This window comes from Tasmannia lanceolata, unplaced genomic scaffold (genome assembly GCF_043159265.1).
Source record: "Tasmannia lanceolata isolate RefF3 unplaced genomic scaffold, GAP_Taslan_0.1 ptg000013l, whole genome shotgun sequence".
NCBI classification, from domain to species: Eukaryota; Viridiplantae; Streptophyta; class Magnoliopsida; order Canellales; family Winteraceae; genus Tasmannia; species Tasmannia lanceolata.
The window spans coordinates 2,705,770-2,729,890 of record NW_027518690.1 but is presented as its reverse complement, the minus strand read 5'-3'; the positions used below and the strand labels follow the sequence as shown (position 1 = coordinate 2,729,890).

Sequence of the window (24,121 nt, the reverse complement as noted above, 5' to 3'; positions counted from 1 at the left end):
TCCAACTGCTCATTCCTTACTGAATTCCTCTCCGGCCATCCACTAGTGGCCCTCTGATTGTGGCTAAGTTAATTCAATGGCTGTGATTTTCAAATTACGGGCCCACCCAAGTGGGTGCTCAAAAAATCAATGGTCAAGATCACCACACACATGCTGACAGTGGAGAGGTTGTTAGAAGTCAGAGCACGGTTCTTTTTTTATTCCAGCCATTTTCTTTGAATCCCATATTCTAAAAGAATCAAAACAATAGACAAAAGACATTTGCCAAAGATAAGCAGCTCATGGTTGAAACTTCGGCAACATTAAGAAAAAAGAAATATAGAAAATTCACTTGGCCAACTATCAGATGACTACATATAAGAAACACTCATCACTAGAGAAGCTTACAGAAGAGAGATAAATAGAGAGAAGAAAGAGGAGGAAGAGGAGGAAAGAAGCTCTCGTCCAAATGGAAGAGATGGGAGCTTGCTCAAAGCCTTCATTGAAAGTGAATTTAGTAAGCATTGAAACTATTACACGCATTACTCCCTCATCTAATGATTCTCCCCATCCATCTCGCCTTGATCTCTCCAACATAGACCAAATTCTCTTCAACCATGAATTGGGTCTGCTCTTCTTTTTCAACAATAACACTCTCCACTCTCAATTCATGGACCCCAACCTCTTAAAACCAGCTCTCTCCAAACTTCTTTCTGAATTCTACCCCTTCGCCGGAAAGTTAGTCCCGACCGGCCCACGAAACCGCCTACATGTAGAGTGCAACGACGAAGGCGTCGAATTCACAATCACCAAAGTCGAATGTCGATTATCAGACCTCCTACTCGAATCCGTCCAACCTGACTTCTCTCCCCTCCTCCCACCCAAGTCCGCCGAGCTCAAGCCGTGGGAGGGTCCGATCTTTCGTTGCCAAATCAATTCATTCGAATGTGGAGGAGTTGTCTTAGCTGCAAGTGCCAATCATTCTCTTGTAGACTTAGAAGGAATGCTCATCTTTCTTAGCCGTTGGGCCGATCTTGTCCGAAACCGAGACGATCATGCCAACCCAATCAAAGCAAAATCCCCGATCTTTGATCGGACTTTCCTACTCCCAAACGACAACCCGATTCGTAATTCGAATTTAAAACACATTGATGATCCACAAACAGACCATGATATCATCCAACTGAAGACTGTGCTACTTGAAATTACTAAAGAGAGAGCTGAAGCACTAAAAAATGAAGTGAAAGCCCAGAAACCAACACTCCCCGCAACTACCTTTCAATGCCTAGTTGCACTTCTATGGCGAAGTGTGACCCGGGCACGAAAATTCGATCCTTCAAAAGAGATTACACTTATTATGCTAGTGAATTGTAGGAAGTTCTTCTCAATCAAACCTCTCACATTTTGTGGTAATTGCTTTACTGAAGTTCGAGCACGAATGAAAGCTGGGGAAGTCGCGGAGGGAGCTTTATGGGAGGTGGTGGAAAAGATAGGGGAAGCATTGGGAAAAGCCGACAAGGAGGCGGCCATGTCGGAAGTGAATTGGCTAGAGAGTCAGGATCAAACTCCCTTCGATTCGATTTCGATCCGTTCTGAGGGGGCGGCGGACGAATTTCGTGTGGCTAGCCTTATGTTTCCACTTGTTTATGAATTGGATTTTGGTTGGGGTAAACCGAGCGCGGTGAAGCCACTTAGCCAACAGAATGGTGTGGTTGTTATGTTCTATGCCCCGCCTCAGAAACCGGCCGGAATTGAGCTGGTCCTCACTCTACCAGATGAGCATATGGAAAGTGTGGAGAAGGATGAGGAGTTGAGTGCCCACATCCATGGATGATCTACGCCGTTGGATCGGATGGAAATGTTGAATAAATGAATGTGAAATGTTTTCAATATTTCATGGTTAGTAGGTTTCTATAGAGAGTCTCTGTGATTGTTGTGAGTCTGGTAAAAGATCCTAGTGATTTCTTTCTTGAGGGGGTCTTCTTTACCTCCTCATGTGTACTTGTAATGCTTCCTTTTAAGTAAAAGTACTTTTGTACTTTTCTATATAAAAAGTCCAAAAAAAGATCCATTTATTAAAATTTTAATGCTAAAAAAATTAGTGATTTGCTAGCATTGATTGCGAAAGGTATTTTGCAGATGGTCTGTTGCACGTGAGAGCAGCCACACAGGTTCACTTTTCAGCAGATTTTGTCTTCATTCACTAGGTGACTGCTCTCACATGCAACAGACCATCCGCGAAATGCCTTTTGCGATGGACACTAGCAAATCCCAAAAAATTAAGGGCCGTTTGGATATACGGATTTTAGAATCCGGGATTTCTTCAAAATTGTAGCTAAAAGACAAGAGAAGAAGCGGACCAGCCGTCATTTTTTACTCGACTTCTCGCCCTTCTTTCCATCAACAAGAGGGTAGCAGATCCTCCAGCTTTTAGAAATCTTAGGATGCAGGAGAGATTTTTAAAACATGAATTTCTCACTTAAAATCCAAGAAACGCTGCCAGGACAACATGCATCAACTTGATCATGAACCCTCATTTACACTGTTTTCAAACTAAAAACCTGGATTCTAAAATCCGCGTATCGTGGTCTATAGGAAACAAGGGTATATTGAAATAGATAATAAAACTATGAGACTGTTTGAAATGGATAATGGATACCTTCTATCTCTTTGTTTTGGTGTGGGACCCAGATACCGATTGAGATGTATCAAGTCCTGATTTCTTTTTTGAGGTGTCCAATAGATTAATAGTCCAACTTGGGGTCTCTTTCCTTCATTGATTTGATGTGTCCCAAAGCCACCACAATTGATTAATTTTTTCCGACGTCATTTTCCTTGCTCCAATTCGTGCATCTATGACTATGACTTGGACTTGATTTATCTATTTGACAGATGAGATGAAAAAGGAAAATGCTATCAGCACTACTGTATTTTGATGAGGGCACTCTCACTTTATTAAAAGTACAGTATGGCCCGCACTATAGGATAATCCAAACCGTTCATTAGATGGGGTGCAGCCTAAATAGGTTGTGCCCCAAAAGTTATTTCCATAGGAGGGTTAGGATCAACTCTCTGACATTCAAATCGGAGGGTTAGGACCAACCTACGGAAATTATTTTTGGAGCACAACCTATTTAGGCTGTGTCCAATCCAATGGACGGTTTGGATCATCCTGTTGTGCGGTCCATACCGTACTTTTAATATAGTGAGGAGTGGCTGATAAGATTTCCCTTTATCTAATTAGATTTATTTAAAGGGCAGTGATAAATCGACCCCCCGAAATGTTAAATCGACTCCCCATGTGTCTATATCTCTCTCCTCTTGCTCCCTCTAACCCAGAGGAGAGAGAAAGACACATGGGGAGTCGATTTATCATATTTGGGAGTCGATTTATCACTCTCCTTATTTAAATTAACCGGCTATAGTATTTGTAAATATTTGCATTAACTAACTTATCAAAATAACAATAATAATACGCCTAGACAAATAAATTTAATTCATAGAGAGGTTTAGGCCATGTTTGGCAACCATGAAAACAATAATATTCCATGGAATATAAATGGGGCCAATTGTTAGAGAAGGGCATTGGGCCCACTAATAGTGACATGGAATAGTTTTTCATGGTTGCCAAACATGACCGTTGCTTTGCCTGTTGACAATGGAATCCTCCTTGTTGATAGAAATGGAGAAGTCAGGTGAGGATGGGCTGCAAAAGTCTTGTGTGAGGGTTGCCGTGTGGATGCCGATAATACGATGTGATGAGTGAAAGAGAGAGATGGCCCCATCATGACTCTGGAGTTTTGGGCTTTCGAATGGCATAGATGCACCTACCTGAGCGCTCACCCCTATTAAGTAATTCAACAACCTGACGCGCTTAGCCCCTGCCGGAACGGAATGGCATTACGTGGTCCTGAGAATTATCTCGGGTCAGGTCGGGTCTAATTTTTTACAAGAAAACCAGAGATTCGTAAACCAGACCCTACCCAAGGTAGTTTCTCGGGTTGGGACGGGTTTTCATTTTTAACGTAGGATAGTGACTAATTTTAAAGATTGTAGGAAAACAAAAAACAAATCTTCACACCAAAAATCTCTAAATTTATACTATCAAGTGTATAAATTTAAGGACACTATTTTCACATAAGACCTCAATGAAAGCAATTGTATTAATTCATTGGAAAATAATTTGCTACGCTATTCAAGAGATATTTAAAAAAGTCACAATAAATCAATGAGTCAGGTCGGGTTTCGGGTTTTTTTTTTTTTTTCTTTAAACCCGGCCCTACCCAAGATTGAGTTGGGTAATTGGGTTTTCCAATTTAAAACCTGACCCTTTTTAAACCCGACCCAAGTTATTTCCGGGTCAGGTCAATGCGGGTCGGGTTTTACCTGATCCAAGTTGCAGCCCTAAATGACCGGTTGTGGTTGTTAGCAGATAAAAACAGGGATACTGGAGATGGCAATGCCGGCTGCTGAAATCGCAATCCTGGGATAGCAAACCCAGTGCCGAACAGCCCCTTTTGGAATGCCATGTCCGTTCTGCATAGGAGAAAGGAGGTGGGATGTGGGTTGCCGCATGATGGTCAACAAGATCAAGGGCCACGATTGCAGCCTATTAGTGAGACCCAAAAATTGATTGTTAGGATTGATCCCAACATTGCAGTGGGACCCTGTCTCATACGTATCCCAAGCGGTAGCCTACTACTCTTAGCCAAGAAGAGAAGACTCCGAAGTAACTGTTAGAATCATCCGATCAGAACAGTAATTCAACCAAAGAGGGACCACTTATCATCACCGCCCAATCTTGATGAGATGGTGAGATCAGATGTGTGTGCTGTGGCGGTGGGGGGTAGAAAGGGTCGAACACCCTTGAGAACATTTATGTTTTTTGTGTATATTCATGTATATAACACACAATCTCTCCATTTCCCCTTTTCTCCTCTCTTCATCACATCATATTTCATCATTTAAGATTTTGTGTATACATCATAAAATATGTAGATGCTGTGAGACCGTGATTCTTCTTTGGACCTTTGTGCCATGGAAGAAGAAGGGCAAAGTATTGTGGAATTTATGTCTTCTTGCAACATGGTGGATGATATGGAAAGAGAGAAACTCCCGTGTCTTTAAAGGGGTTGCAAAATCTCCGTATTGGATATATATGAAAATTATTGCGCTCACTATTTCATGGGCGAGAAGTTTACCGGCTTTCCGTTTTGTATCGGCCTTTGACTTATGGGAGGGTTGGAGGATTGTTTGCTCTAGTAGGAAGATCCGGCATCCGATTGTTCAGAGATGGGAGGCTCCGCCTATTGAAATGTTCAAAATTAACTTTGATGGGTCGAGTATTGGGAACCCGGGCCCGGCCGGTGTTGGTGGGTTGTGTCGGGATGCTTGTGGTGAAGTTATATGGGCTTTTGCCGGCCCTCTTGGAGTTTGTGATGCCTCGGAGGCCGAAGTGAGGGCGGTTTATCATGGCATAAAAAGGCTTGAGAGAGATAGCATGGAGATCACTATTGTGGAGGGAGATTCTTTGAATGTGATTAAATGGTTGAGGGGGTTGGTGTCGCCTCCTTGGAGATTTTCTTCTATTTTTGATGAAATAGATGATTTAATTGCGGGCTCATCTATTGTTTTCAATCATGTTCGGCGATCTGCTAATGGGGAGGCGGACTCCTTGGCTAGAAGTGGGGTTAGGAGGTTGGAGTTGGAGTGGTTTGACTTCCTTCCTCCCTGAGATTTGTCTTTCTTGTTATTGTTGTTTTATTTTCTTGTAATTTTGGTTGAGGCCCACCTCGGTCCCCTTCCTTTTTAATGAATTCATCTTGCCATTTCAAAAAAAAAAGAAAAAGAAAAGTAATTTTAGGATCAGAATCCAAGATATCTCAATCTCTGTCTTTCGAATGCCATTCCTAACTAGTTTTCAGGTATTCATTTTAAAAATAGGAAATGACAAGACACAGAAATCAGATGAAAATATAGGGTTCACAATCCAAAAAAAAAAAAAAAAACACCAAACAAACATATTGCAAGAATGGAAGCGAGAGATCTTCACAACCATTTGTAAATTTTGCTATGTGATAGCAGGAAGAGAATAAAAATACTACAAGATGTATTTGGTTTGCAAGAAAGAAAACAGTAAGCAATAGAAAGAACTCACTCAAGAAATGATGGAAGGGCAGTATATAAGGTCGATACCGTGAGATGAAAAAGAACTCTCAACTGGAATGGAGGCACTAGCGACATTGTTGCAAAAGAATCAAATTTGAATTGAGTTTAAAATCAGAAGCTAACTGTTATGTAAAATGGATTGCAAAAATGAATAATTTTAAGAGTATAGCATAGAAACAGGACGGACCCAACTAGTGTCTGGATTAGACTTGATCATTTTGAGCCGGGTAGATTCTTTCACCTTCTTCATGAAAATTTTCTAAAGGATTCATTAGCCAACCCCAACTAGTTAGGACAAAGTCTTAGTTGAGTTGAGTTGAGTTGAGCATAGAAACAGTAATGATAATAGAGGAAGATGAATCGTTCAACGTGAATTCAGAGGGCTGAAGAAGAAGTAAAGTAGGAGTTCTTACTCTTCAAAGAAACCCTCTTACAATCTCCTTGCTCGACTCCCTTCTCTAACTTCCACCACTCTCAAAATTCCCTCCAAAACCAAAAAGAAAAGAAAATTTTCTTGAAATCCAAGCTGCTGAAATATGGACCTTCTCTTCTATTTATAGAGGAAGAGGAAGCTTGTAGTCACATGGCCAGCTAGCACCAGTGGTCCCCTTGCTGATGTGGCATTCCAAATGGCCGCCCAAGAGACACCCATGGGTGATAGTGTAGGGTAGGTGGTTATAAATGGGTGGTCCCACACTACCATTTGTTGACACATGTCTCCTTGATATGGTAGACCATGTGGTCCCAAAATTCCTCCACAAATAAGTGGCTGCCACTTGGTATGTGTTGTCCCCTATTTGTGAGCACCAATTCGTCATCCCCCAATACAACAGCCTCACTACATGCACTAATGACAAGAGTACCCTTACCTATCCTCTTACCCCATGCCATCCACACACTACTACCCATTCACATACCTCACATGTACGTTCCCCAAATTCACTACAACACACCAAGCACAACATAAACTCACATTTCCCCTATGGAATTATACGAGTAAAGTACTTCTATCCTAAGCTAAAGTGAAACCCTCACTCCTAGGCCAATTTTAGTCCACATCAGGCAGACCCATGCCATGAACTAAACCTAAAAGACCAAAGGTCCCACATGATAGCTAAAGCCAACAGGAGGCCAGACTAGATTCATTTAACCATGCTCTGTTCCGCTAAGTCCTCTGACTTGGCGCTATCGAGGCACAGCTGCACTGAGTCAATGCGCAAGACTGTAACACATATCTACATGTCTCGCTCGGATAGCTAAAAGCCTAAAACCCACCAAGGTGTATCTCAATACGCCTAGTTCTGGCACGAAACAAAATAACATATTCGTGACACTTTAACACTACACTGATTGGTAAGAGAGAGAGAGAGAGAGAGAGAGAGAGAGAGAGAGAGAGAGAGAGAGAGAGAGAGAGAGAGAGAGAGAGAGTATGAGTATGAGTATCGGATCTGAGATGTAGCTCTTGTAGTCGATGTGCAATCCTAGTAGAGCTCTATTGTAGTCAATAGCAGTCATATACTTTGCCTCTACACTACATCTAGCCATAACGCATTAATTTAAACTACTCCACAAGATTACACATCTATTTACCAAAACAATAATTATGTTTCTTGATCTCGTAGTATCATGATAGCATGCTCAATCTGCATCACTGTATGCTTCAACCTTAATGTTTCTCCCCAGTGTGCCCCATAAACTAGACCATGATTAATAGTGCCCTTGATTTATCCTGTGATTCTCTTTTCAGCCTGCAAGCACTCCTATCTAGGATCATGGATGTTAAAGTATAAAATATTAAATAACACCATCTCCAACAGCTTAAGCTTTTGGAGTAATTGATTGTTTCACATGGTATTGGGTTCAAAACTCCTTGATATTGGCCAACCCAAAGAGGGACCACATGTGCCAAGGGTAGGCCAATCCTAAAAAGATGGGCCACATGTAAGGGGGAGTGTTAAGGTATAAAAGATTAAATAACACCATCTGCAACAGCTTAAGCTTTTGGAGTAATTGGTTGTTTCACAATTGAGATGTTAAAAACCTAATTTACTACACAAGTAATGGCAACCTTGATAAATGTGAGGTACGATAGAGTTCTTACCTAGCATGTTGCGATAGGATAGGGAGTTCTTTACTCTCACCTTCTCACTCATCGTTTTATTAATGACTACTTCCTTTGAGTTAGAGTCATTCCTTCCTTTTAGTTCACACAATGTCAATACCAAGGAAGTAATGTAATTAACCTAAACAAATCTTCATCTTTTGAATTCCACTGGTATCACTCCCGGTTATTATGATGCCATCAACATAAACCAAAATACTAACACAACTGAATGGGTGTGTCTAATGACGAGACAATAGTCTGACTTCTTTTATATTCCCTTCTCTTAAAGTGCCTAATGAAGCCTATCAAAGCAATGCACGAGGCACCTGGCCAGTAGACACCTGCTGAACTGCATATATGGCCTTCTTCAACTTGCATATATTTTATCTTCAGTCAGCATTTTCAAACCCCTCTAGTTGTTCCATATATACTTCTTCATTTAACCACCCATATGTCCAGCCAAATATGTTATAAATGTTTCATCATAATCTTAGCCCACGTTGTTGGGTTGCACCCCTTAACTACAAGACTCAAGCACCAATTTGCACCCAAAAACATTCTTACCTACTGGTAGGAGAACAATTTCCTGAGAAGCATCCTTCTTGTACAAAGAACTCATCTCATCTCGCATAGCTTTTACCCACTTATCACTTATGACTACCTCTAAGAAGGATGAAGGTGAACGAAAGTTCAATATTTAAGCAGCTAAGGCTTTCTTGTGTCTATTCTGGATGAGTTAAAAACTTTTCATATAGTTGCATAATACCTAATTTGTGGATACCGTCAACTGTAGAGGGTGAAGTCTTATTTGGAATTGCAAAAATAGGATCAGATGGAGTCTCCCCCTTAATCTCACGCCATGAGATTAGAATTTCTTGAGAGGATAAAGAACAACATCTATACGCTATATGTAAAAATTTTTTTTTTGCATGGCAGGGAATTTTTTTAGGGAAGAAAGAAAAATGGGAAATCACGAGACAGAGATGGTCAACACAAATCGAAAAGAGAAGAAATCAATAGCACAGACAAAAGCATAAACATAAATATAGGACCCTCAGGGTGGATGATAGTCAAACATCTCTAAGGACTCCCTGGCCACCTCTGCCCTATGAAGCCTGTCAGCTTTGCTATTTGCCAACCTCCTAAAATGTTGAAAAGAAATGTAGGAGTTGGCCACTCTATCTTAGGTCTCATTAAAGCACGGAACTGACCTCCATGGGAAAGCATGAGACCCCTTGAACCATCTTATTGCATTAAGGGAGTCTCTTTCCACTATTATTTGGTCCAGAACACTTTTCTATATCATCATGACACCATGGAGCACTACCCTAACTTTTCATTAGAGTCTGGGGTGCCAATGGGACCTGAATATGCCCATCTCGTAGACCCGTTGTTGTCTCTAAGAAGTCTGCCAGTCCCGGCTGGCTTAAGATTCCCCATTCTGGATCCGTCAAAGTTTAGCTTTAAATAACCATACTCAGAAGGCTCCCATTCCTAGATAGGGGTACTAGCCTATTCCAAGCTCACGCAAATCCCCTTCCAACCATACCAAAGGTAAAATACTAAAACAAATCTTACACTAGGTAATATCCCCACCCAAGTGATGGTTAATCCTATTGCCTTAGTGAATACATATAGGAAGCTCTAGACCCAACCTCTGAAGACGCAGGTATTCCTTCCCTTCCAAAGGGCTCATACCGTGGCTATTAGTGTCACCCTCCACAAGATCTTTCCTTTCTTTTCCCAAGTAATTGTAGACCAGCTCTCAATAAGATAAATGAGCCTGGCTAGGGACACGCAAGACATGCCAAATCTACATAAAATCCTACTCCAAACTTCCTTAGCTCATGGACAATGGATGAACATATGGTCCACTGGTTCATCAACCTCAATACGTAATGTGCAATGGTTAGTAATCATCAACATGTGCCAGTTACATAGGCGGTCCACTGTCAATATCTTGCGAGGGAAGGTATTCCAAGCAAATGCGCGTACTCAGAGCGGCGTTGGAATGCTCCACACTCTGGATACAAGCGAAGGCACAAGGCAAAGTACAAAGATGAATGTCACAGCTTTGGGAGAGAGTTTACAACCGTAAGAGGAAGAAACACGAATGTATAAAGAAGGATTTCACAGAAATGGGGTGGAGTTTCTTACCCTAGCCCATGATTGGAGGTAATAGTAGTTTGGATAGCATCTAGTGAGAGCATAAGTAGGAGTTTGTTGTCCGACAATTGATGAAAATGCATACTAATGACAAGTTCAGAGGAATGAAAAACCTCAGTCCATAGATGTTATTGGGCACCTGATAGGACACCAAGGAGAGGCCAGTCTTGCTGATGTGAATATGATCGCACTCAAAAATGCCATTCTGAGAAAGCCTGAGGGCAGGAGACATGCTGCAAGATGCCCTGCACGTGACAGCAGTCCCAGAAGACTCGGGATGTGCATAGTAGCCGGAAATCCATGGGCGGTGGGAAATTTGCCACCCCTAAAACATGTTTTGGAAACGTTTCTAAAACATGATTAAAAAGGGGAAATGTTTCCTAGATGTTTCCGAAATGCATGGGAGACAGGAGAAACTTATTCATGGTAGCAAGGATAAGGAGGCCTTCGTAAAGGATTGCTTGGTCAGAGATGGTGCTAATTTATCCCAGAGGATTAATTTTAGAAGAAACTTCTTTGACAGGAAAATGGACAAAGTGGCAAGTTTCATGCAGCTTCTTCACTCTAGTTATATCAAGAGGACAAGTGATGACACTAGGGTTTGGATCTGGAGCTCCTCAGATGCGTTCAATGTCAAGTCCTTCTATCAGCAACTTGATTCTTTCTCTGCTCTTGTGCAACTGGCTAGGGTGTGGTACATTCGAGAGCTGCCGAGGGTATGTGCCTTTGGTTGGATTGCCCTGCCCGATAAGATTCTCACTGTGGACTACCTTCGCAATCGTCAAATGTTAATCGTTGATCATTGTACCCTTGGCGTGGAGTCGGGAGAGTCGCTACACCATATGTTTCTCCATTGCAAGTTGGCTAGATTTATTTAGAGCAGGATCCTAGTCAGGTTTGGGTTGTTCTTCGTTTTCTCCCAAACTTTGGGTGAGCTTCAAGATTGTTGGCCTCTAGCACCTTGGCGAAAAAAGGCAAAATTTTATGGAAGGTTATTATGATAGCCACAATTTGGACTCTGTGGAAAGAGAGAAATGCAAGGGTCTTCGGGGGTTTGGTAAAAAGCTCCCAATTCATCTTCTCAAAAATTCTTGCCTTAACGACTCGGGTCCGAATTCTTCCTTCTTTCAGGTTTATCTCAGACTATGAGTTGGGGAAGCGAGCAAAGAGTTGACATATACCAAGTGTGGAGTCCTCTTGAGGCAGGGCAACTAAAGCTTAACTTTGATGGATCTAGGCTTGGGAATCTGGGGACGTCAATCATAGGTGGTATCCTTAGAGATGATAGCAGGAGGACGAAGTGGCGTTTCTCTGGTCCTATTGGAACGTCGGACTCCAATGAAGCGGAGCTAAGACCGATCCTCCAAGGGTTGAGGATATTGGAGCCGGCCCTCATGGACTCGGTCATGGTGGAAGGCGATTCATTTAATGTAATTCAATGACTGAAGGGAAGAACAACACCTTCGTGGAGATTTGCACATTGGGTAGACGAGATCATGGACCGAATAGAAGGGAGATCAATTTCTTTCCATCACGTGCGACGATCGACGAATAGCGAGGCCAATAAGCTTGCTAGATGAGTGGCTAGAGTGAGCTTGGAGATTTTCGACTTTCTCCCCCCTTTAGGGCTATTTTGGTTGTGACAGTTCTTTTCTTCTATTCTAGTACTGCCTCTATCCTTGTATTGATCATCTCGGTTGCGGGGTTTCCATTTCCTTTTAATGCAATTCCGTTCCATTCCAAAAAAAAAACATATGAGAAACTTAAGTGAAACATATGTGAAAAACATATAGAAAACTCATAGAAAATGTATCGAAACGTGTGGGAAACACATGTGAAACTTACGAAAATCGTTTTGAAAAAGAAACACACCAAAAATTGCAGAATATATATTAAAAAGAAAAATAATTGCATATATTGTAATAAAAAAAATAAAAAAATTCAAATAGAAACTTGAAATTAACAAAATTTAAATCTACAAAACCATTTATTTCGTGTTTTCCTTGTCTTCCATATGTTTTCACTGACGTTTCTCTGTCGTTTATGAAACATTTCTAATGCATTTCCTAAGACATTTCCCAATGCATTTGTCATATGATTTTCTATCCTTTTTTCGTTCCTCGTTTCCCATCTATTTTTTCCCTCTGTTTCCTGTTTCCGTCGCACGTTTCGCTTCCAGAATTCATTTCCACCTTGCTAACTATGGGGAGGTGTACTCACGTCTAACATCACTTGATAAATGTTTGCTACAAATTGGAAAAGCTTGATTGTAGTTTGATTGAAAAAAAGAAAAGAATAGTGGTGTAGGTCAGGATGTGCATTGCAACCAACCCAATATAACACATTCCTTCGACTATTGAATACGCCTTTAAACTAAAGATCAATCCTTCTACCATGGTTCTACACTTCTTCACCGGCAATTTCCTTGTCAATAAAGAAAAGATAGAAAAGATGAAAACAAATAGCAGAAAATGAAAGACATGGAAGAAGACACGCCGAATTAGATACAGTCTACATGTTCATTGATACGAAAATGACTAAAAACGCCATGTACAAGCGGTAAGAGAACATAACAAGCATCTAAAGTAAAGTAAGCTGAAGGTAAGATGAGATTACATGGTGTTAAGAAATCCTCTAAGAACTCCCTCTCCAACCAAAAAATAAACAAAAGAAGAGGAAATTCTTACCTCGTCAAAAGCCGTTGATGCCTCTCTTGAAGATCATCTGCCATAGCCTGCCTCAAACTCTCCCCAAAATAATAAAATGACTTCTCATTCTCAAGCGCCCTCGCCGGAGGTCCACTCTCCTTTGGATCCTTATACAAAGTCGGCTCCGGCTCCCCTGCAATCTGGCATATATTATGCAACACACAACATGCAACAATCGTCTGCGGCGCGTGATTCAGACCCACATTCAAATCCTGCAATATCCTCCACCTCCCCTTCAACAACCCAATTGCGTGCTCCACCGGAGAACGCGCCTTCATTAATGCTGCATCAAAGGCATTCTGCGCAGGGGTACCAGTAGCATTGGAAGAAAAAGGAGTGAGGAGAAAGGAGAGTAAAGGGTAACACCAGTCTCCCACAATGTAAGGGCGGACGTGGTGGCCGCGGACCGTGACAGTGGAGTCACGAAGGATCTTGGCGGAGGTGAGGCGAGCATAGAGTAGACTATCTCGAAAGTGGGTCGCATCATCAGTGGCTCCGGGGGCTTTGACGCAGACATCCCAGAAGATATTCCGGTGATCGGAGACTACTTGGAGGAGGACGGCCGGGAAATTAAGGCGGGACCGGAATGCAGATGGGTTATCGGTGGGGAGGTGGGAGAGGCGAATTGGGGTGGAATCAATGGCGCCAGAGATGTTAGGGAGATTGGTGAGGTCTTTGAAAGAGTGAATTGTTTGTAAAAGGCGGTGACCGGAGGGGATTTTGATGTAATCAGGATAGAGTTTGGTGGCGAGGAGGCGAGTAAGCATGTTGGTGATTTTGGAGATGAGGAAAGGAGGGAGGGAGTAATGGGTTGAGAGGGTTTTAGCGGAGTGAGCGTGGGAGAGACGAGAGAGGAGGATTGAGAGGGCGTAATCAGGTGGGAGGGAGAGATTTGAACGGAGGATATGGGGTTTGAGTTGGTCTAAGAGGGAGGCGAAAACTGGGTAGGAGAGACCATAGGAGGAACGCCATTGGGCGTCCCGAGCGAGGGGTTCCATGGACCAGATGTGGGAGGTGGAGAGGGCGCGAAAGGCGGAGAGGGTTTGGTCTGAGGTAGGGTTGGTTTTGTTGTTGTTTTTGTGGTTTGTGTTGGGGGAGGAGGAGGAGGAGGGGGGGGAAGAGGGAGAGGGGCGGTGGAGGGTGGAGGCGTAAGAGAGGACGGAGGCGATGGTGAAGAAGAGGAGAGGAGCAGCGGAGGAAGAGGAGGAGAGGGAGGAGGGGGAGTCGGAGAGGAGGGAGGTTGTTGGGTCTAATTGGTTTTGGAGGTGGAGGAGGTTTGATAGCATTAGAAGGAGAGATGGCTCCATCTTTGTGAACTCTCACTGTCTCTCTTCTGCTTGAAATGAATAAATGGTTACATTGGCTCTTGAGAGAGGTTAAAGGTGAAGAGGAAGGAGGAGAACTAGGGCAGAAAAGAGGCTACTTTGAGTCTTTGATGCAGTGCCTCTTGTGCCTTTGCCCGGATGTATGAACTCGGTACGGGAACTCCATGGGATGATCCAAACCGTTCATTTGTTGGGCTACGCCGTAAGATCATCCTTTGGAAATGATTTTTGGGGCACAACCTATTTATGTTGTGGCCCAACAAATGGACGGTTTGGATCATCCTATGGAGTGAGCCTTATAACTTTTGAAAAATATGGGTTCATAATTTCATATTGTCACACATCATACAAAATCTCTGTTAATACATTTGAGGTTGTGGAAGAACGAAAACAACCATAACTTGGTATACACGGGTATACATTTCTTGTTGTGATCTGGACCGTTAATCTGATGGGCCATCACAAAGATACGATTAGAATAATTATGATGGGGTAAAAATTGGGCCCAATCACGGGTTGACGCGCATGCAAGGGTAATGGGGTAATTCCACCCTGTATGGATAGCTCTAGAGTAATTAACAGCCCAATCACAAGTCTACACGCGCGAAGGGGTAATATGATAATTCCATCCCAAGAAACCCTAATGCAGAATCCCAAAGCCAAGGCCCTCCGTCTATATAAACCCCTCCGAGAGCTCCAAGGCGAGGGATCGAAATCCAAAGTTATTTCATTGTACTTAATTATTTGTTGCCGGTCACTGACTTAAGCATTGGAGGGCCTTCCAGAAGAACAATCTCCAGGTTGTCTTCTGATTGTTTGTTCGTGCTCATAAGCAGTTCTTCACCTCTTTTGAAGCCAACTCAGCAAATCACCCATTTTGGCCGCAACAGATTGGCGCCATCAGTGGGACCTGACGCGAAAAGCCTTGAGAGATCTGAGCATGGCTGCTAGGAAGAGCGCTCGTTCGAGCTCTGCTCGGGGGGCATGATCAACCTCCCAGAAATAGTCACAAGGGACAATGTATCGCTTCACAGGTCGTCTTTCCTCCCCCACTACTTGAGGATCAACCAGCACCTCCACAAGGCCCTGAACCATAGATAGTCACACCCACAGTTGAACAATTCAATGCATTAGTCCAGCAGGTTGCAGCCCTAGCTGATCAGTTCAAAAACTTCGCTGAAAAACCGACGGCTAGGGCCCAACCGAAAGACGGATCGGATCGAGAGGAAAGGGCTTCGAGACGAGAATACCCCTTTGTCTCATCGAATTTGGACCCTCATCATTGAAGCGCCGTTCGGTATCCTCTGATCATCACCCCCAACGTTGTAGAGAGCGCTCGACGTCTCCAGATCACCGCCTCCTTCATTGAAGTGAATCTCAGCACTCACCTAAGCACTGACGTCGTTCCAAAAGAAACTAGGGGAGCCAATCGGACTCTGCCTCAAGCCCCCTTTAGACGAACGCGCCCAGTCCAGCTGCTAAGCCGAAGTGTAGAATGTCAAGGATACAAAAGAAGATTGAGGAGATGGACCGTCAGTTGGGAGAGTTCATCAAGGAGAGGCATCCATCTGATTGACGGCTGTTCAACAATAAACCTCCCTTTACTAAGGAGGTACTTCAAGCACCTCTTCCAATGGGGTTTCAAATACCACATGTGGTCCAGTAAAGATGGGAATTGATTTGTCTATGAACTGATTGAAAGACATCATTCCATCATAAATGGGGCATTTGAGGTCACTTCGCTCGTTTAACTTGTCCCACAACCACATAACCAGTTTTATTCCTGAATCCTTTTAAAATTTAGAGAGTATTGAGAGTTTGGATCTCTCTCATAATTATAAGCTAACCAGACATATTCCTGCTGTAGGGCATGGCCTCCATCTAAACAATTCAAGCTTGAAGACAGGAAAGGGCATGGCTTAGAGGAGAAGAGCCTATAATTTGACTTGGACAATGAAGTTATGATGTGGTCTCGTAGTGGTGGATATGTATAATTCTGTATTTACAAATGTAAATGTGTGAATGAGCAAGTGTGTGGATAGTTAATATATGGGTCAATGAAAGGAGCTGAAATATTTATAAATAGAGGGTTGGGCTAGAGTTTAATTTAGAGTTTTTGAAAATATAATTTTTAGAGATTTTGGAGTTTGGAGAGAGGTTGGAGATGTTCTAAGAGAGAAGATGTAGGTTTCATCCGTTAGAGATTTGTATAGTCGTGGAGTGATGTGCATTACCTCTTCGAATCGTCAGTTCATCCTGTCGAGTGCGTGATCCGACACCTTCACGTGAGATACCTTGTTGAGTGCAAGATCACATGGAATATGTAATTTCCATTTCCGATATTGAGAATTTCTATCCAATATTCTCAGCATTGTCCTTCTTTAATGTTCTTTAATATCTACCCATAGATCTCATTTTTTATTCATAGTCTGTTAAGAATAAATTTCCAAATCCTTGTTTTTGATATTTTTGTCCCGAAATTTCTTTTAAATTAGTCCCTTTCATGAAATTTCTTCCACATTTGCCACATAAATTTTAGATTTTAACTCATCTCCAAATAGGGGTGTCAATGGACCCAGACGGTCCGATGGACAATCCGAATTCGAACCTTAATAAACGGGATCTGGGCACATGAGAAGGATCCATGGACATATTATGGATCCTCTTCGCAAGATCTGAAAATTTTTGGATCTTGATCAAGACATGGCAAAAAAATCCGATGGATAGTCACGATCCGAAATCCTTTTACTAAAATACCGTCAAAATATTTCTTATATTAATACTTAAAGGAGGGGTATTTTCATAAAAATGAACTAAATATTACTTAGCTTACAACTTTCCACTTCCCCCCGTTTTCTGGGCATCTTTTTCTCTTCCTATCCTCAATCGATTTTCCTTCCTGTAAACTTGCCACTTACCTTCAACTAGTTACTTAAAAGTTTTATCATCGCGCACCCTCAGACATTGGAGTTCTTTTCAACAATAAATCCTATTCTTCATCAAAATCATGGGTTATTATTAGATATAGTGACTAATTCTTTTCTGAATTGAGGAAGTTTTGGAGTTCATTTCAAATGAAGAACGCTGAGATTTTTTGTTGTTTTGTAAGTATGACCTACTAGGACACTCCGATGGACGGTCCGATTTGAAATGGATCGTGACCAGGACATAGGAAGTAGGATCCGAAGAACACTCCGAATCCGATCCGACCGATAAGGGATTTGAATGGATCGTGACTCAGACATAGGTGGATCCGATCCGAAGTGGATCCGATCCGAAGTGGATCCATTGACATCCCTATCTCCAAACCTAGTTGAGATCTTAAATTTTTATTTTTCCGATTGCTTTAGCCTCTTGCCCTCTCTCTGAGTTCAATGTCTCATTCAATGATCTCTCTGGCAACTTACCAGATTTCAAGCTCCAGTTTAGTACGTTCAATGGGCGTTCCTACATCGGCAGGCTTGGCAAAAAGTGACCCGGACCTGCAGGTCCACCCGGCTCGCCCGTAATTTACAGGTTTAGGTCACTAGATTAGTGACCCGTTGAATTTGACCCGGTTCGTATGGGTCCCATCAAAACTGGGCGGGGCTGGGTAAACCCGCGGGTGCCCATGGGTGCCCGTAAAAACCCAAATGATCAAGATTTTATATGGTGTCAGCCCTTAAAAGTCCCGTATTTTTCAAAATGTACGGACCACATCATAGGATGATCTAAACCGTCCATGTGATCGAACACAATGCAAATATGCTGTGCCCCAAAAATCATTTCCATAGGATGATCCTAGTCTTCCAATCTATAGAGGTTTCCATAAATAATAATATGTAATTTCTCCATAGATCAGAGCGCTAGGATCATCCTATGGAAGCGATTTTTTGGGCCCAACCTATTTACATTATGGCCCATCATATGGACGGTTTGGATCATCCTATAGTGCGGGAATATAAACATTAAAAAAAAGAGGTAACTCATGGGTCCACCCGGCCCATATGGCTGGGGTTTGTGTTCACAAAATAGTGACCCGTAAGTTTCCGGGTCATTTGTTACCCTGCCCATACCACTCGGACCCATACAGGTTGGGTAAATCCCGGCCCGGCCCACCCGTTTGCCTGGCCCATACATGGGCAATCCAAATCATTCTGGACCGCCACTAGGGAATTGCACAATCAATAGCATATCATAACACCGGGATCAGAAGGAAGGAGTAAAGGATGATAAATTGAGGATTTTAGATAGTGCAATGTTTTTCTATGCTTGGGTGGCTATTTCGTATAAATTGGGATTTTACTCACTGAAACGGCACCAAACGAATAGAGAAGACTCATAATTTTTACATGGTGACTGACATGAACAAAAATCCATTACTAAGGTTTTTGTTACAAAACCGAATTATTTAAAATTCTAATTGCCCAAGATCAATTATATGAGGAATTCTAGACTGAAGGGAGCCTTTGAAAAAAGACGTGAAAGGGCTCTCCAATTGGCTACACATCACCATCATGCATTACTATCGGCGTGAAAGAGCTCTCCTAATTGCCCAAGATCAAACATGATGGTGATGTGCAGCCAATGGGGGAGCCCTTTCACGTCTTTGTTGCAAGGGCTCCCTTCAGTTTCGACTTGATGCTTATTATGCTGTAGAGACGTAACAAAACAACCAAAGACAGCATGCACACGATCACATAATATCTATCGGATGGAGGTTCAAGATAGAGGGTGTAACATGGCATGAGGGATCGTTTGTGCTTGATCTTAAGAGCAGGAACTATTACTCTTGCGCTGCAGGGCGAACAGACTAAAGGCACATTTTATGCTTGAGCCATCGGTTGATGTTGCCACTATTTCTAAAGGAGTTCACTGCGGCGTCATTGATTTAAAATGCCTTCAATTTCTTACAGCAACCACGATCAAAAGTGGGAGATCAAGTGTCCAATACTGGTAGATAGCACATGATTCATTGTTAAAGCAAATAACATGTTGTCCCACAGGGCTATCCTCATTGTTGTTCTTTCTCTTAGGATATGGTGTCGGGTAGAGATTTGTAAACATTTATTATGGTGGAACTACTGTGTTGCATGGATTCTTCGTCCCTCTATGCTGAATCCGTATCGACACATTTTGACATGTGAATCAGACATGGATTCATATATGATCTAGATTCTTGTTGTAGATGTGTCATCCACGAATCCTATTTTTCAAGCAAATTCGACACATCATTGTCTCTTTTAAAATGAGAATCCTTTATATTTTCCTTTTAGAGACATTTTCTTCATAACTTCTGTTTTATAAAAGCACAACCATCCTATCTCAATAAAGGCCTAACGCCATGACCTTCCACTCTCGAACATCGACAAACCCACTCCTCCCCCTGCGTGGGCCACTTCTCTTTTTTTTTTTTGAAAACGGTGACATTATATTGCATAAATCACGATCGATACAAGGGGACAAGCCATCCCCCAAGGCAAACAATGACCATGCATAAGGTCCAAAACAAAAATGAAATACAACTAAAGATCTGGATGACCATGAACGATTACAGACGTAACCTATGGATCCTATGGATCTGATTTTTTGTGGACACCCTATCTATGTGAGGGCCTTAGAAATGAATGGTTTGGATCACCCAAATAAAGTGGCCCCCATTGTATTTTAACCTGGGGTGTAGATAACTTATCTACACAAGTGTGTAGGAAATGTTCTCTCATATATATATATATATATATATATATATATATATATATATATATATATATATATATATATATATATATATATATATATATATATATATATACAGAGAGAGAGAGAGAGAGAGAGAGAGAGAGAGAGAGAGAGAGAGAGAACGGTTCCTACACACTTGTGTAGGTAAGTTAGCTACACACTAGCTTAAAATAAGTGGGGGCCCATATTGTTTGGGTGATCCAAACAATTCATTTGAATGGTCCTCACATAGATAGGGTGTCCACAAAAAATCAGATCCATAGGATCATCCCAACCCTACGATTTGTGGAGGTAAAATGGACGTGTATAAACCTTCACAAATTAGTCCATTTTTTGCCTCCATAGTTTGAATGGTTAGGATGATCTTATGGATGTGATTTTTTGTGAACACCCTATCCATGTGAGGATCATTCAAATGAATTGTTTGGATCACCCAAACAATGTGGGCCCCCACTGTATTTTAAGCTAGTGTGTAGGTAACTTACTTACACAAGTGTGTAGGAAATGTTCTCTCTCTCTCTCTCTCTCTCTCTCTCTCTCTCTATATATATATATATATATATATATATATATATAGAAAACGGTTCCTACACACATGTGTAGATAAGTTATCTACACACTAGCTTAAAATAGAGTGGGGGCCACATTATTTGGGTGATCCAAACCATTAATTTTTAAGGCCCTCACATAGATAGGGTGTCTACAAAAAATCAAATCCATTGGATCATCCTAACCATTCTAACTGTGGAGGCAAAAAATGGACTAATTTGTGAAGGTTTAAAGACATCCATTTAACCTCCACAAATCGTAGGGTTGGGATGATCCTATGGATCTAATTTTTTGTAGACACCCTATCTATGTGAGGGCCTTTAAAATGGATGGCTTGGATCACCCAAACAATGTGGGCCCCCACTGTATTTTAAGCTAGTGTGTAGAGAACTCTCTACACATATGTGTAGGAACTGTTCTCTCATATATATTAGGAAAAAGTTTATGAGCTTGAGCCAAGCTTGAGCTAGAGCTCATAAACACCATCTCCCATAGTTGTTCGACTCATCCAACTCATTCATTCCATAGAACCTTACGTAGGTAGGGTGTCCTCGAGGAATCATCTCCATAGGATCATGGTAACTGTTGATTTGTAGAGGTTTAAAATGGATGGCTGGAAAATGGGCTTCCATAGATTGAATGATTAGGATGATAGTATGGAGATGGTTTCTTAGGAACACCGTATCTATGTTAGGTTCTATGAAATGTATGGGTTGGATGAGTCAAACAACATGGAGAAGGTGTATTTATAGAGCTCTAGCTCAGGCTAAGCTAGAGCTCAGAAATCTCACCCTCTATATATATATATATATATATGGGGAAACATTTTCTGAGCGATACCTCAGATAAGTTATCTGAGCAAGAGCTCAAAAATCATGTGAGCCCACATTGTTTGGATGATCCAAAGCATTTATTTGATAGGCCCTTACAAAGATAGGGTGTGCCCAAAAAATCAGCTCCATAGGATCATCCTAACCCTTCGATTTTTAGAGGTTAAAAATTGACAGATTTGTGGAGGTTTATACCCATCCACTTTAACCTCCACAAATCGAAGGGTTAGGATAATCCTGTGGACCAGATTTTTTGTGCACACTCTATCTATCTTTGGACTATCCAAATGAATTCTTTGGATCATCCAAACAATGTGGGCCCATATGTTTTTTTGAGCTCTTGCTCAGATAACTTATCTGAAGTATCGTGTAGAAAACATTTCCCCTATATATATAAATTTTTTTTATCTTGTTTAATAAAAATTACTGAATCCACGAATCCTATTTTTTGAGATTTGTTGAATCCAACACCTCCAATCCCTGTCGGATCCCAACACACGAATCCGAATTCATGCAACACAACAGTGGAGTGACCTTTGTGTTCATATTTTATTTCAAAAGACATGACTTAGCTTATAGATCTCTCGAAAGGCATAAGCATATGAATCTATTGTTTTAGCCAAGGAAGCTTCTTAATTCTCTTTTTCTTGTTCCATATGATCTTAGTCTGAAAGTATATAAGAAAAGAGTCCCTTTGTAAAATCCTAGTAGCATAAAGTACCTAGTACAATGTAAATAATCAAAGATCCTATCATGTTTAACTTCACCAAATTATCCACACCATATCTCAATTTTATGAGTTAGAGGCTTTAATTTTTCTTTACGAAGGAAAATGGTAAATTCCGGGTTAAAAAAGAAGAAAAAAAGAATGTTAGCAGTCCATTCCAATTCTTGGCCCGAAGTAGAGATGAATAGCCTCTCTTCTCTACAAGGTCACCACTCCTTTATTGTCTTTTCCTTGATAATTTCACATCGGATGCACACATATGAAGAAAGAGAACGCCTACACAGAAAGTCACTTTTACAGTCTCCGGAAAAAGGTGTTCTCAATGAACATTGAGTAGGGCCCACTAATTGTCTTTTATTAGGAAGGAGTTATGGATCAATGGATTGCTTCAATGTATCTGAGACAATGACTATAACAGAAAGTCACTTTCGAGAGAATGGTAAAACGCAACAAATCAAGACGGTTGATTTTGTAGAACACCACGAGGCGGCTTACATGGTCTTTTTCCCGTTTCTGAACAGACTTCCCATGTGTTAGATAAGGGACTAAGGCTCTGTTCACTTGCGTTCCCGGGAAAGCAAATCCCTGGAAACACTCCTTTTTTCTTGATAAGACTTTGACAAGACATAATTCTGGTGTTCACTTGCTTTCCTGAGAAAATAACAAGCCTGGGTGGAATATGTCAAATAATGACATGGAATTGCCAAAAATGACGTGGAAATGTCTCTTTTCTCACTAGTGTGGGAAACCAAATCCCATTATTTTGCTTTCCCGGGAAAACTAGTGATAAAAGGTGGGCAAGCAGTTTCTCGGGAAACATTTTCCTGCATAGATCCTGCGCACGTGAACAGGCGCGAGAAACCTTTTCCTACACAGTTTTCCTGGATTTCTTTTCCTAATGCCACGTTAGAATCCTGGGAAACCTTTTCTTTTCCTTTCTCGGAAAAACGAGTGAACAGAGCCTAAGGAAACTAATAGTTATCTTTTCTTGAGGAACGCTAACCGAGGCTTGATGGATCAAGGGCCTAGATCATTGGATGTGGCATATGGGAGGAGTTGGGTCTAATAAGTGTCTTTAAGAAAGGACTGTAGCATTTCTTTTCTTTTTTAGCACCCTTCCCTGAAAAAAAATGAGAAGAGTGCTAAGGCTAGCCAAATTGCTCTTGAGAACACCTTCATTGGATGATCCCAAGCCTTTGATCCAACAAGCCTTGTTTAGGGTTCAATCAAGAAAAGCTAAGTGGTCAATTATTGTAGTCTTTATCTCATTCATAGGAATTCTGTTTGAGATGGGACCAAGACCATGTTAGGTACCTTACGAGTACGCCAAAGGCTCCAGAGCTGATGGAACACATTAGGTACAACCCTTGAAACATGTCCCATACCAGACTGCATCCTACCCATACCTAGGCAATCAAGCCCCCACTGAAGGCCGTAACATACCACCACGCTTCCACATCGGTCGTCCTTGGTGCCCTGATCTGTAATGGCTTTCACCAGATCTGGCCTCCTTTTTTTTTTTTTTTTTAGGCAACCCTTTCCACAGGCTGCCCCTTCCGTGATGGCCACTATGTGGCAACATCACTCTAGCGGCTTTAACTTTGGATTTTACTAGGTAGCCCTTTCTAGGTAGTCTTCTCCATAGGTCACGCCTTCCGTGACTCCAACACAAGACGTAGTGGCTGCGTGGCTGCTATATATGTTAGGTACCTCACCAATACGCCAAAAGTTCCAGAGAGCTGATGGAACATGTTAGGCAAGGCCCTTTAAACTTGTCATATACCAGGCTGGGTCCCACCCAGTCCCATACCTAGGCCGGCCCTCACTCAGGACCGTAACACACCTCA

General features: G+C 41.8%; 2 protein-coding genes across 2 annotated transcripts; one reads left to right on the top strand and one right to left on the bottom strand.

Annotated features, from left to right (window-relative positions):
- The first annotated feature begins 273 nt into the window (after positions 1–273).
- Positions 274–2,017, top strand: LOC143889510 (rosmarinate synthase-like). Its single transcript, XM_077393752.1, has one exon. The coding sequence runs from the start codon at positions 449–451 to the stop codon at positions 1,811–1,813; it is 1,365 nt and encodes a 454-aa protein (XP_077249867.1). The 5' UTR covers positions 274–448; the 3' UTR covers positions 1,814–2,017.
- Positions 2,018–12,898: 10,881 nt separating this feature from the next.
- LOC143889509 (PIF / Ping-Pong family of plant transposase) lies at positions 12,899–14,567 on the bottom strand. The gene has a single exon (XM_077393751.1). It carries the CDS (start codon positions 14,430–14,432, stop codon positions 13,101–13,103), a length of 1,332 nt encoding a protein of 443 aa, XP_077249866.1. The 5' UTR covers positions 14,433–14,567; the 3' UTR covers positions 12,899–13,100.
- Between the last annotated feature and the right edge of the window lie 9,554 nt (positions 14,568–24,121).